Genomic DNA, 13,472 nt, shown 5'->3' with positions numbered 1-13,472 from the left:
TTGGATGCTTATCTTGCTGGGATCCTATGACCCCAGCTGACTTCCTGCCCTTTGGGCAGGGGGCTGGACTCGATGATCTCCCGAGATCCCTTCCAGCCCTAATGTCTATGAAATCTATGAAATCTATGAAACCGCACCGCACCCCTGCAGTGGGCTGAGTCAGCACTCCAGCTCCCAACTCACCAAAACTTCTTAAGTGGCTTTCCAGCCCAAATAATTGTCCACCCCTGGTCTACACATTACAAGGTCTTTCAGAATGTCCCCACCTATGCTTACAGTGATAAGTAGCCATCCTAAGGGCTAAAATACTTCATCACACGTACATAGACAATTCTATCCCAGTGCACTACCAGCTGGTAAATGCACCTCCATATTGTCCATAACTAATGACATGTGCTTGCATCTGAAAGCTGCAAGGTTAGTATATAAAGCAGATCCAGGAGCAGATCCATGGGGGTACAGTAATAATCAGCTGCCATTTCAATGTTACAGATGCAGTGATGGCCTTTTGAGCACGGTCTTTTTTTCTAGATTTTATCAGTGTAAGTACATTTCTTTCAATTAAAGTTCCACGTGTAACTATATCTAGGATGGGAGCTTGGCTGAACCAATTCTTGTTTTGAATAGTGTGGATTTTTAAATGGCAGTTATGGACGACTTTTGTGTTTCCACAAACTCACAGGTTAGCCCATATACATCTACTAAATGTCACAGCAAAGACATGTTGCAATCATAAAGTGACCTGATTTTTTGTATTTTGCCCCAGGGACCATATTATGTAAATAAGGTAATAATGAGATATGAATTAATCTCCAGGGTCAAAGGAGGAGGTGTCAATTGATTAATGAGCTATTTGTGTACTATTTAACTGTACATTTACAGTTGCAAGGTGTTTATAAAGCTGTTACTAGAGTCATGTAGCTTTGAAAGGGGAGGAGCACCCAGGCCAAGGGTCAGTGAGGATCTAGTCAGGGAACTTCTGGAGGGACTGGATGTATTTAAATCAGCTGGTCCTGACAATCTCCGCCCCAGAGTGCTGAGGGAATTAGCTGAGGTCATTGTGGGACCTCTGGCATGGCTTTACGAGCACTTGTGGTGCTCTGGTGTGCCAGACTGGAAGAGGACCAGCGTGGTTCCCATCTTCAAAAAAGGGAGGAAGGAGGACACAGGAAACTATAGGCCAGTTAGTTTTACCTTGATCCTGGGTAAGCTTTTTGAGAGAATTATCCTGGGACATGTCCACGAGGGGCGCATGTCCATGAGGGGCAACCACCATGGGTTCATTAGAGGTGGGTCCTGTCAGACCAACCTGGTGGCCTTCTATGACCAGGTCACAAAATCCTTAGATGCAGGGGTAGCAGTGGACTTAGTCTTTCTGGACTTTAGGAAGGCCTTTGACACTGTTTCTCACCCCATTCTCATTAAAAAACTAGGGGACTGTGGTGTTGACACCTACACAGTCAAGAAGTTTTGGTGAGTTGGGACCTGCCCAAGTGGGGAGGGAAAGGGAGTGGTGGGGAGACAGACTGAGGCCCCTGCACTGAGGAAGGGAGTGGGGCTGGGGCACTGACAAGAAGGGAATTCCCCAGCCTGTAGGTATGCTGCTGGTTCTTCCTCCCCAGGTGCATCACTTTGCACTTGTCAGTGTTGAAGCCCATCCTGTTCTCATCCGCCCACCCCTGTAACCTGTCTAGGTCCGACTGCAGTCTATTCCTCCTGTTTAGCATGCCCACATCCCCCCACATCTTAGTGTCAGCTGTGAATTTGAACAGGGTGCTTTTTACCTCCTCGTCCAAGTCACTGATGAAGATGTTGAACAATGCGGGCCCGTGGACCGAGCCCTGGGGGACTCCACTGCCCACATCCCTCCAGGTTGAAAATGACCCATCCACCACCACTCTCTGGGTGCAGCCCTCCAGTCAGTTGGCGAACCATTTGACTGTGTGGGTGTCAACACGACAATCCCCCAGTTTTTTAATGAGAACGGGGTGAGAGACAGTGTCGAAGGCCTTCCAAAAGTTCAGAAAGACTATGTCGACTGCTACCCAGTGGGAAGCTGAGCTGGGCTGCACTTGGAATAGGTGACTGAAGCCATCCCAGAATTCCCCATAGCCTCCCGTAACCCACTTCCCACTGCCACTGCCACCTGCTCTGAGAGAAGCCTGACAGAGCCTCCCACTGGGAAAAGCTAAGTGCCACCACAGCCTGCAGGAGCAGCCTGTCCTAATCCCATGCAAAGATCTAGGAGCACACCCCACCTATGATGTCCTGGGGTGTGATCCTAGATCTTTGCATGGGATGGGACACCAGTAGTAGGTGCCACGCCCCAACTTTCCCACACCCTTTGGATGAGCCACGGCTGCATCCCATACCCTGCCCCAGCTGGGCAGCACCTGCCCCAGCCCCACTCCCTTCCTCAGTGCAGGGGCCTCAGTCTGTCTCCCCACCACTCCCTTTCCCTCCCCACTTCCACTACAATAGACATACCAGTCTGACACTGCTCTCCAAGCTGCCAGTCTGCATATTGACAATTGGATTGGTATCAGGTGATATGGCTCGTTAAAAATTAGCCATCGGTATTGGCCCGAAAAATCTCTATGGGTGGACCACTATCCAGCAGAGAAGGATTGTGGGGGGAGGGGGAAGAAGAAAGGCAGGGACTGCACCCCCAGGCAAACCCCATCTGGGGCCAGGGAGGGAGTTAACCCCCCCTGCCCTATTACACCCCATTTCCCCCAAGTACAGAGCTGCTCTGCCCTGCTAAACTTACTGAAAGTTACTGCTGGCTGCAACTGTAGACTACAAATCCCAGAAGCACATGGAGGCAGGAAGAGGAAGTGATGAGCAACCCTGCAGAGTCTTGCTTCTGTGACTGTGTACTGCAAATCTCAGAGACTTTGGGGGTAGCAGGAAGAAAAAGCAAACACACAGCCCATGCTGTCTTCATGCCAGAGCCATGCTTTAGTGCCCCCTGGCTTTTAGCCTGAGCTTCTGAAGGCATGTGGCTACATTTCCTGAATCAAAAGTGAATGTCGGTCTACTTGTTTCTCAGTTTAATCCCTTCATCTTAAACTAACCTGCAAAGACTAAATCAATTCAGCCTTGGACTTTTTGGCTGTCTGTACTTAGCCAAGAATAGGGCTGTGCAAAGCTTTGGGTGCTGATTTGATTTGGGGAAGATTTGGCCTGATTTGGTGGCTGAATCTCCAAATCCAAATCAAATCGGGGACCAATTAAAAGGTCTGAATTGATTCAAAGCTCTCTGAATCGATTCAGAAAAGATTCAGAGAGCTTCGATGATTCGGGCAGTCCCTGTCCACTGCAGCAGGGAGCTGGAGCCAGACTTGGAGCTGGTAAGTAGGGGGTGCGGGAGGGGAGACTGGAGGAGCAGGGAGGGGGCCATGAGAGGACCCCTGCCAGGCCCCATCCCCCTGCCTGCTCCCCCGACCCCATCAACTCCCACCTTTTTTTCTTAAAAGGCTGGAGCTGGGGCAGCGGACCAGGGGGGTAGGACAGTGGGAGGGGCGGTCAGGGGACTTGTGACAGAGCCCCCCCATGCAGCTTGGGGCTGTGGGGATTGCCCCCCCCCCGACAGCACCCAGTGAGTCAGGGCTTTTTTTTTTTCCAAAGTGCCAGGAACTAGGGTGGGCAGGGCAGCCATTGCCAGGGCTGGAAGAGGGGGCGGGGGATGGGCATGGGTGATTTGGCCAAATCAATTTGGGACAGCAATTCGAATCACCACATTGAATCACTGTCTGCCGAATCAGCCAAATCTGAAGCAAATACTAGCCACTTCGCACAGGCCTAGCCTAGAAGCGATTCATTGGTTATGCTGACAATTAAAAACAGTAGATAACCAGCCACTTTTGCAAATGCCCCACTGTAAGTGATTCTTCCCTTGAACTCCTGGTTGTGATCTGTTCTTGTGGTTTTCTTGCATTTTATTAAGCATTTTGTTTCATTTTCCCCCTGGCAGATTTGTGGTTATTTACTACCCTTTATATACTTTGCAAGTAGTATTAGAGAAGACGCTTCTTAAGCTCAAAAACAGTTCTGATGCAACATCAAATTTGTACGAGCTGTCTATGGACAAATACATTTTGGAATTAGAAAAGGATTTCTAACAATGAGAGTGAAGTTTTTGAATGGTCTTCCAAGCATGGTCAGGAGAGGGAGTGGTAAAGGACCTGAATCCATTATAGTAGGACAGGGAGGTCTGGGTCAACAATTCATACAAGTGATATGTCAGATCATATATTTATAATCCCGAAGTTGGAGTATAAAGGTAATTCTCTTGGAGTGTGGAAAGTATATGGAATTTCCATGCTTTGGGGGTTTTGCTGGTCACCTACAGGGGCCAGGAAGGAATTTTTTCCGTCCATGAACGCTACTACTGATGATGTTGCCTCTTCTTGCTGAAGCTGTGGGCCACTAACCCACAGCTAAAGGTGTGTGGATGTGTGGATGTGTGTGTGTGCATAGGGGGTATTGAGTCAAGTACACTTGTTCCTGCCAGTACCTAGAAAACCCAGATTTCTGGCTATAAGGTCTTGTTCTTCCAGTCAGGGTCATACTAATCAATAAGTCTGGGGACAGGCAAGAATTTTCCCCGTAGGTCAAATTGGCACAGGCTGTGGGGGGTTTTCCTTCCTCTGCAGCATGGGGCATGGTTCTTTTTCAAGGGTCTTCTGAGCAACCAACCAGGAATTTCTCTATCATTGTTGTGGCAGAGGATTGGCAGTGCTTTCATCTTCCCTCCTCTGACCCTATGGTGTATTATCGGATGCCCTTTGTGTTTTGGTATTGTGCCTTGTAGTTATGTGTGACAGCTTAAGTGATGGTTTAGGGATTCTTCTGGCAAGCGTTTGTTTGTAAATGCAGGGGACTGGACTTGTTAGCCAAGGACTCCCCACAAGGCCTATTTTTATGTTCTCCGTGTTTAGATTCTACTATGTACAAGAGCATGGGTACAGGGCCGTACCAAGCTATGGTCCATCTCATAGCCTGCTTTTGTCAAAAATAAATATACTCCATGCACATAGCCAGTGATGCCTCTGAACAATTAGTGTTTTCCTGTCTGTTGTGTTATTGACCTGTTTGGGTTGCCAATAACTTAACACTAGTTCTGCAATAACCTGAGCACATTATCCAGGCTGCTAAAGCTACCCAAGTCTCCATGATGTCTGGGTGGGTCTACATGTGCATATTAATGTGAAGCAATAAACTCTGACTCCTATCATGCTGGAGTTTATTGCTCCTGGGCACTGTATTTACATGTGCACCTGGGACTTCAGCATGTTAAGCTGAGTCAGAGGAGCCCCAGGCTGGCAAGGGTCCTTGGAGGTCAGCCTGCCAGCCTGGAGCTGCTCTCACTCAACTCAAAATGCTGCAGAGGGACTGGCTGTGACACAAGTGCGCTTCATTGTGGACCTGGCAGGCACTGAAGCACTCTTGTAGACACCAACAGGGTTGGCTGGGGCACATGTACACTTCTGGACAAAAACAAACAAACAACCCTTCCTCAGCAGAATAGTACTTGTATATACAAATACTAACCTGCTGTAGAGTTTATTAGTTTCCTGCGGCCTAATAGGGCTGTACAGGTAGATACCGAGATGTTTGCTATACAGCCGATTAGCCAACTCTTCAATAAGTGTCTCATATAGATGTGCCTATCGTGTTTAGGTTGCTCAACACATTGCCATTGCCACCCTCCTAACACATTTAGCCACAAGTGTGATGGCATGACTTCATGTTTCTGGATAGTTAAGAACCATTTTGCTTAAATGAACTAAAATTGCAGTTCCATAATCTGATGAGTACAGATCTCTAACGATGAACATTGCTATGTTTTAAAGCTTGTGCTATGCCAGAGGCATAAGAGGAATCTACCGTCATGCAACTACACTGTATGTCCACTAGCTAATAGTACTTTACTACTTCTACCATAAATTCAGGAGTTCAGAATATCACAGGCTTGTTTTCTGTTTGGAACTTTCCACAGATTAGAAAAAAAGGTTATCTGAAGTTGTTTATTTACTTGACTTTTTGATTTTTAAAGTGTTTCTGCATGCATGTCTTGGGCTGCTTGTATCTTTACTTATAAAACTTATTTGACCTAATTGGCTTAAAATGTAGGTGTAGTGGGTTGTCAGTATAAATAACTGAGTTTTTATATTTTTTGGGAACACTTGCCCCACAACACACATCATAAAAATACAAACCATCAGTCTGTGAACAGTCAAAAAGATAGCCAGTACAGGATTAACTCATGACCTAGGTCTTTTCCCAGACCTCAAGAAGGTTACTCTGGCTCTGTGCTGCTTTCTCTCTTTCTCTGGAGTGAGTTTCCAGATTCATACTCACCACCTGGAGCAGTGCTTCCCAAGCTTTTCCTCAGCATGAAGCCATTTCTTCAGCATGGCCCCTCACTCCCAAACCACAGCCCCCCACTCCTCCTCAATGCCCCAGAGCCAGGGCCCGCAACCCCCTGCTGTTCCCCAGCAGTGCCTAAGCCCCAGCTGTCACCTGCAGGAGGCAGCAGCTGCTGTGGCCTGAGCAGAAAGTGGTGCCAGATTTCTACTCTTCCTCCCCGTCCCCTCCCTTGTGGGTGGCACAACCAGAGTAGAGCCCATGGAGGGAAGGCAGGGAAAAGTATGCAGACTGGCTGTCACAGGCTTAGGGCTCTCTGCCCTGTTGCCCTCCTCCTTTCCCCCACCCAGGGACTCCACCTCCCATCAGGCAGGCAGGACCGGGCATGGGAGGGAGAACCATGTTGCCATGGCAACCAAGTTGAGGTGCCTCCTGCCCACCCAGCTGCAGAGGGGGCACAACTCTGCTTTGCTGTTGCACCTCACCTTGGCAACCATGATGGTGTGGCACACCTTTCTGTGCTGGGATCCGCCCACTGGACTGCAGAGGCAGCTCTGGTATGGAGCTGGTCCAGCCCCATTGCAGCCCCCCAGCCTGCTGTAGGTGCAGAAACCTCATGACCCCAACCATGGATGTTGAGACCCCCATTTGGGGTCACAATCCACAGTTTGGGAACCACTGACCTAGACCCTGAGTGGGTTCTCTGGCTCACTGTTGTTTCTAGTCTCACAGCCCCCTCATTCACCTGTGGTCTTTTCCCAGACTCCAGGAGGACCACTCTGGCTCTGGGCTGCAGCCTTTAGCCTCAGAGTCTTCCCTCTCTCTGATGAGGTCTTTTTCAAGACCCCAAGAGAGTACCCCGGGTCAGTGTTGTAGCCTAGTAGCTCTCACTCCATCTCTCTTTTCTGTTCTCTCCCAGCAAGTTCCCCCAGCTTTCTTCCCTAAGAGCTTTAACTTCCTCTGGCCAGCCAGTTATCTTCCTCATCTGACCAAGTCCTCCAAGGCAGGCCTGCAATCAGTTGCTTACCACCTGCAGCTGGACTGCAGCCCCTGCAAGCATGCAGGCAGCTACAGCAACCTGCTACAGTAGATCTTTCCGTTGTAAGGGTAGGAATGTAACAGCACAGACCACTTACATCCTGACCGCTCAAAAGTATCAATCGTTTGTTCAGCACCTCTCTCCCCAGTGTCAATTGCTGAAACCTCTGCCAGAATGAAGAGCTGCTTTTCCCTATGAGAACTGACAGGTGAAAGCACTGATACTAGTTTAAGGTGTTCCACAGTCATGGGTCAGCTGGACAACAAGGATTACCTGGTAGGATCCTATTGTTTTAAATGTTTTAAAATGTTGAGTTGTCACTTAAACTGGCTCACAGGAGAGTCTCAGCAGCTTTTTTATAAGGCACCCACACTTTGCTTAGCCAGCCTGAAAGCTTAAAAACCAGCCAGATTTCTCTTTATCTAAACCTATTAGGCTCAGCTCTGACAGGAAATTATGTACAAATGTTACTTATTTCCTTGTTAACTAGCCTTGTTCTCTTGTTGCCCTGAAATTTATCATTATTTATTTTTATTGCCATAATGCATAGAAACCCTGGTCATGGACCAGAACCCCATAGGAAGAGGCTCTGTACAAACACAAAACAATAAGAAGATCCCTGCCCCAAAAAGGCTTATCTTCAAAGACAGAGACAATGGTTATATAAAGAGGCAGAGGGAGGAATATAAGGAAACAATGAGATAACATTTGTTGGCATGATAGGCAATAGTGTCAGTAGGGTGGCCATCACAGAGGACAATCCAGTTGTTCTCTGTCCTCTTGATATGAAACCTGACACCTTTATGTCCTCTATTTTTCTCTTGAAGAGAAAAACAGAGGACATAAAGGCATCCGGTTTCATATCAATAGAGGACAAAGTAGCAGAAAACCACACTGTCCTCTATGATGACCACCCTAAGTGTCAGACTTCAAGCCATTGTGTCATGACTTCAAGCCATTGCCAAGGGTTTAGCATCATGGAAAAGAAGAGTTTTGAAGGATGAAGTGAAGATTGGAAAGATGAGATATACTTTTGGAGGCTTTGAAAGTGAGGACAAGTAGCTGATGTCTGTTGTGATAATGAAGTGAGAGCCAGAGGAGGGATACAAAGATAGAGGACATAGTCAAAGTGACAAGAGGAAAATGATCTTTGCAAACTTCTTTAATGGTACAGGTGCATTTGTCAGGCCAGAGAAAATAATGTGTACTAACTGAGATGTGAAATAGGAAAGCATAGTTTTAGCTGCGCACATGAGTTGGAAGGTGCTTTCTTAGAGATGTTTGGCAGAAAGAATCAGCAAAAAGTAGCCAAGGTTTGGATCTGAGAACTCTGAGATTGCAAGAAGCCTGCAAAGATGACCTCCAGATTAGAGGACCAGGTGACATGGTAAATTGTGCCAAGGTGTGACAATAACACTGCAAATTCAGTATATTGTCCGGCATGTGGTACCATAGAAAAAAGTAGGTGTCAACCCTAATTCCCTATAAGATACGCATGGAGCCATATTTACATCCATTACAAAAACAGTTCATCTACAGTTACCATTATCCAGGTTATAACCTCCACAGCTGCATCCAGCCAGAGATCCCGGGGCCAAAAACACCCACGCAAAAAAAAAAGCGGGGCAGCCCGCACCACCCAAAACTGGAGCCTGGCCATCTGGAGCCATGCTCTGTCTGCTGGCTAGGCTCCAGGCAACAAGATTGCCACTACTGCAGCACCAGGATACTCCCAGGGCCCCAGATAAGGTAGCTGGGGCTAGCCTAGTGCTGGCCCCAGCCTTCCCTACCCCACCCAGGGTAACCTACTACATGCCAGAGGGTGCATGGCTCACAAGTAACAGTGGCACAAGGTGTGCCACTGCTTCTTGTCCCTGGGGAAACAAATGTCCATGCTTGTGTGGACACAGCTCACAAGTCTAACTCAGAAAACTCTATCAAGAGAGGTGACAAAAAGTGAAAGGGCAGAAAATAGAAACTGCTCAATTAAATTACTAGTCTGCTACAGCCCAAAGGCTCTGGAATATAGGTGTTTCATCAACATGGAACTTGAGTTCATTTAACTTCTCTATCGAGTGATGTGGATCTAATTGACAGTATCGTATTTCACAACTACTGACTAAAAGATGGGAACCACTAAACTAGAATACTTCATCTGGATGTTGAGGATTAGTGGATTAGTGAATGTTTATATGGAGCTTTGAAGTAATAAAGTATTGTAAATGCTGAATCTCACTAGTAGCAGTAAGTGGGAGATTTGACATAAGAAAGATAAAATCTTTTACAGGCATGATAAGTAAGCAATCTTCTCACAGGAATCTGTCTTATAATTGTAATCAATCACCCCATTCTACTATGACAGATCACTAAGCCAGCAATTTCTGTAGTGTTAGGGTTCCTAGAATTACAGAATTAGTGGTAGAATTTCCTTTTTTTTCAGCCAAATTTCATTCAAAACAATTTTTAGATGTTACACTTTTTTTAAATAAATATATATATTTTTACTGTCATTACACAGGGAATCTCTCCCACCTCCAACTAAAAGTTCAAGTTACCAATCACAGCCTAGCAGACTGAAACGCATCCATTCCAGTAAATGGAAAACTTTGGTGAGTGGAGTGCTCATACTTTTGCATATCCTTGCAATGTATTGCCAGCTTGCCAGAAACACAAATGCTATGCTAAACTTTATAAAATTAAATTAATCTGCCAGCGTTTTCCTCCAAAGCAACAAGAATTTATGGGTCAAAGGGCCACACTGAAATGCTGTTTGCATGTCACAATGTAGCTATATAAGGCTTGGCACTTACATAAGAACATAAGAGCCATACTGGGTCAGACCAATGGTCCATCTAGTCCAGTATTCTCTCTCCCAACAGTGCCAGGAATGGATACTATATAGGGAGACCATTGAACCGGATATCTCTAGAGTAACCTATCCTCTTTTCAATCTCCTCCTGGTATCCACCATTATTGTTTTAGAGATGCCAGAGGGAACTTCTCCAGCCATTCTGTTCAGTAGCCATTCATAAATTCATCATTCATTAATTTATCCAGTCCCTTTTTGTTAACCACATGTTCCATAAAAATACTTTCTCTTGTTAGTCTTAAACCTGTCACCTAATTTCACTTGGTGGTCCCTAGTTCTAGTATTCTGGGCTTGCAGAATAACAGTTACCAGTTCATTTGATCCACATCCTTCATGATTTTATGGACCTCTATCATATCCCCCTAAACCTTGTCTTTTCCAAATGGAAGAGTCCTAGCTTTTTTAATCTCTCCTGATATGGCAACCACTCCATACTCCTGGTCATTTTGGTTGCCCTTCTCTGTACCCTTCTAATTCTAATACATCCTTTTTAAGATGTGGGGATTAGAACTGCGCACAGTTTTCAAGATGTGGTGTACCATGGATTTGTATAGTGGCACGATGATGTCCTCCATTTTGTTTTTAGTTCCTTTCTTAATGATGCCCAGTGTTGAATTGGAATTTTTTGTTGCCACTGCACATTGAGCTATGTTTTTAGAGAACTATCTACAATGACTCGGACTAAATGATCTGCTCAGGTCCCTTCCGACCCTAGAAACTATGAAACTATGACTCCAAGGTCTCTTTCTTTGCATTGTAACACCTACTTCAGACCCCTGAATTGTGTACATGTAGTTGAGGTTATTTTTCCCTGGGTGTATTACCTTGCACTTGTCAACATTAAAGTTCATCTTCCTTTTTTCTCCTGCTCACTTAGCTTGGTGAGTACTTTCTGCAGCTCCTCTCTATCAGCTTGGGACTTGACTACCCAGAATAATTTGGTAATATCTGCAAACTTAGAGATTTCACTGTGCACCCTGATTTCCAGGTCATTAATGAAAATATTGAACAAAATAGGGCCCAGCAATGATCCCTGCAGGACCCCAATTTGAACTCCCCACATCCTGAAAAGTAACAATTTAGCCCTACCCTTTACTTTCTATCTTTTAATCAGCTCTCAGTCCACAAAATAACCTTCCCTCCAATCCTGTGTTAAGACAGTTCTTTAAAAAGCGTTTGATAAAGGACCATGTCAAATGCTCTTTGAAAGTCCAAATATATTATGTAAGCTGGATCCCTCTTGTCCACATACTTGTTAACACCTTCAAGGGTGTAGGTTGTAGCCATGTTGGTCTAAGGACATAGGCAGACGAGGTTTTTTGGTTAAATCTGATATCTTTTATTAGACCAACTGAAATAGTTGGAAAAATTCTTCTTTGCAAGCTTTCAGGTACTAATACCCTTCTTAAGGCTGAGAAAGTGTCTGCAGATGGTCTGTGCTCTTCCTGGATGGAGTAGCAAAGCAGCCAGAGGCCAGTATGTATGCAAGAAAGCCAGTCAGTCAAAATGTAAATTGAGGCAGTCAATAGGTGAGAGACAGGTGGGGGAGAGGGGAAATGAATGTAGCTGTGGTCAGTGGTTGTGGGGGCGGGATGAGAATAGGTGGTAAAAAGTGGAGGGTTTACCTGGGGAGTCAGATGTCAGGCTGGTTATAATGTGTCATATCCAATGTCTATATTTAGTCCATGATTTTTTGTATCCAGTAGATTGATTTGAAAACCTTTCACAGAGGAGCCTATGAATTTCACTTCATCAATCTACTTTGTCAGGCAACGTGTAAAAGTGTGGGAAAGAAAAGCTAACCAGGGTGATCGAAGAGGAGGGGGATTATTAATAACTTTTATGTAGCAAAATTTAAGCAGGCAAGATGATAAAAGGGGCAGGATTTTAAACCAAAATCCTGCCATTCTAATAATAATATTAGTTAAAATAGAATCCATTCCCATCTCTAATCTCAGAAAAGATGCAGGAGTTGAGGGAGGAAGAGCCAGAAGAGCACTAAGAAACTTGTTCTGAGGTATGTTTACATTATTACTACTGGCATAACCCCATACTTCAGCGCTGTATAAGATCTGAGAGGTAAATTTGGCTTTGTATACTGATATAGGAGCTTGGACTGATTGTCCTGCTGTGGTTTCATAAAATTTCTTTATAGCCACAGCCATTTGGACTGCCTTAGTTTTAACTGACTGAATATGATGTTTCCATGATGGAGAAGCTGTGAATAAGACACCCAAATATCTATAGGTTTTGACAACTTCAAGCTTGGTTCCCCCCTTTTCCATGGATATTTCATCAAACGACATCCCCTATACATTATTTTGGATTTATCATAATTTATCTTTAAGTTATTTTGTCCACAAAGATACTCAAAAGTTGTAATTGCTCTCTGTAATCCAATAGGAGTTCTTGACAGTATAACAGTGTCATCTGCATATATTAACATAGGAATCGTTGTTGCTAATGGTTTTGGGGGATGGAAATGCACATCCTGCATATTTCCAATAATGTAATTCAAGTAAAGATTATATAACAAAGGGGACAAAATACATCCTTGTCTAACCCCTTTTCGTATGTGAATGTTTTGTGTAAGTTCACCCTTCAAGCCCCACCTAACTTGAGCCCATGTATCTTTATAATATTTTATCAACAAGTACAAAAGGGAAGCGTCAATCCCATAATTTATCAATTTCTCCCGAAGTTTGCTCCTATTCTATACTGTCAAAAGCTGTTGACAAGTCTACAAATGCAAGACACAGTGCTGATTTGTGCATTTGCATATACTTATGTCTCAAAAATTGAAGAATAAATATGTTATCAATCCATCCCTAAATCCAGTCTGATGTTCATATAATATGCTTTTCCCCTTTTACCCATGCTTTGAGATGATATAACAAATGGTGCCCAAAAAATTTAGCTGAAACATCTATCGAACTTATAGGTCAATAAGATTCTGGCTTATCTTTTAAACCTTTCTTGAAAATCGGTACAATACTACTTCCCTTCCAGGAATCTGGATGTGCCTGCCTCGCTTTGAATACCCATTCACGCACTGTGTACCCGCCTGGTTTCGAACATTTGGTCTCATGCTCTGTGCCCCCGGATGCTCGAAGTTGTCCGCCCGTCCGTCCCTGTGATCTCAGCGAGTTGATGTCGTCAACCTGAATCGCCTCTCCCCAATCTCGCCCACCA

The 13,472-nt window shown here is 45.0% G+C and overlaps 1 protein-coding gene across 2 annotated transcripts in view; it reads left to right on the top strand.

The window, feature by feature from the left end:
* TSNAXIP1 (translin associated factor X interacting protein 1) overlaps nucleotides 1-13,472 on the top strand; it is a 67,265-nt gene that overhangs the window by 10,944 nt on the left and 42,849 nt on the right. For both annotated transcript variants that reach the window (XM_019535529.1, XM_019535530.1), the window contains exon 2: nucleotides 9,930-10,020. In XM_019535529.1, coding sequence (XP_019391074.1) covers nucleotides 9,930-10,020 — 91 coding nt within the window. The remainder of the gene's footprint in view (nucleotides 1-9,929; nucleotides 10,021-13,472) is intronic.

Source organism: Crocodylus porosus, unplaced genomic scaffold (assembly GCF_001723895.1).
Source record: "Crocodylus porosus isolate Cpor-Errol unplaced genomic scaffold, CroPor_comp1, whole genome shotgun sequence".
Taxonomy (NCBI): Eukaryota; Metazoa; Chordata; order Crocodylia; family Crocodylidae; genus Crocodylus; species Crocodylus porosus.
Note: the sequence above shows the minus strand (reverse complement) of the source record. Positions and strands in the feature narration are given on the sequence as shown.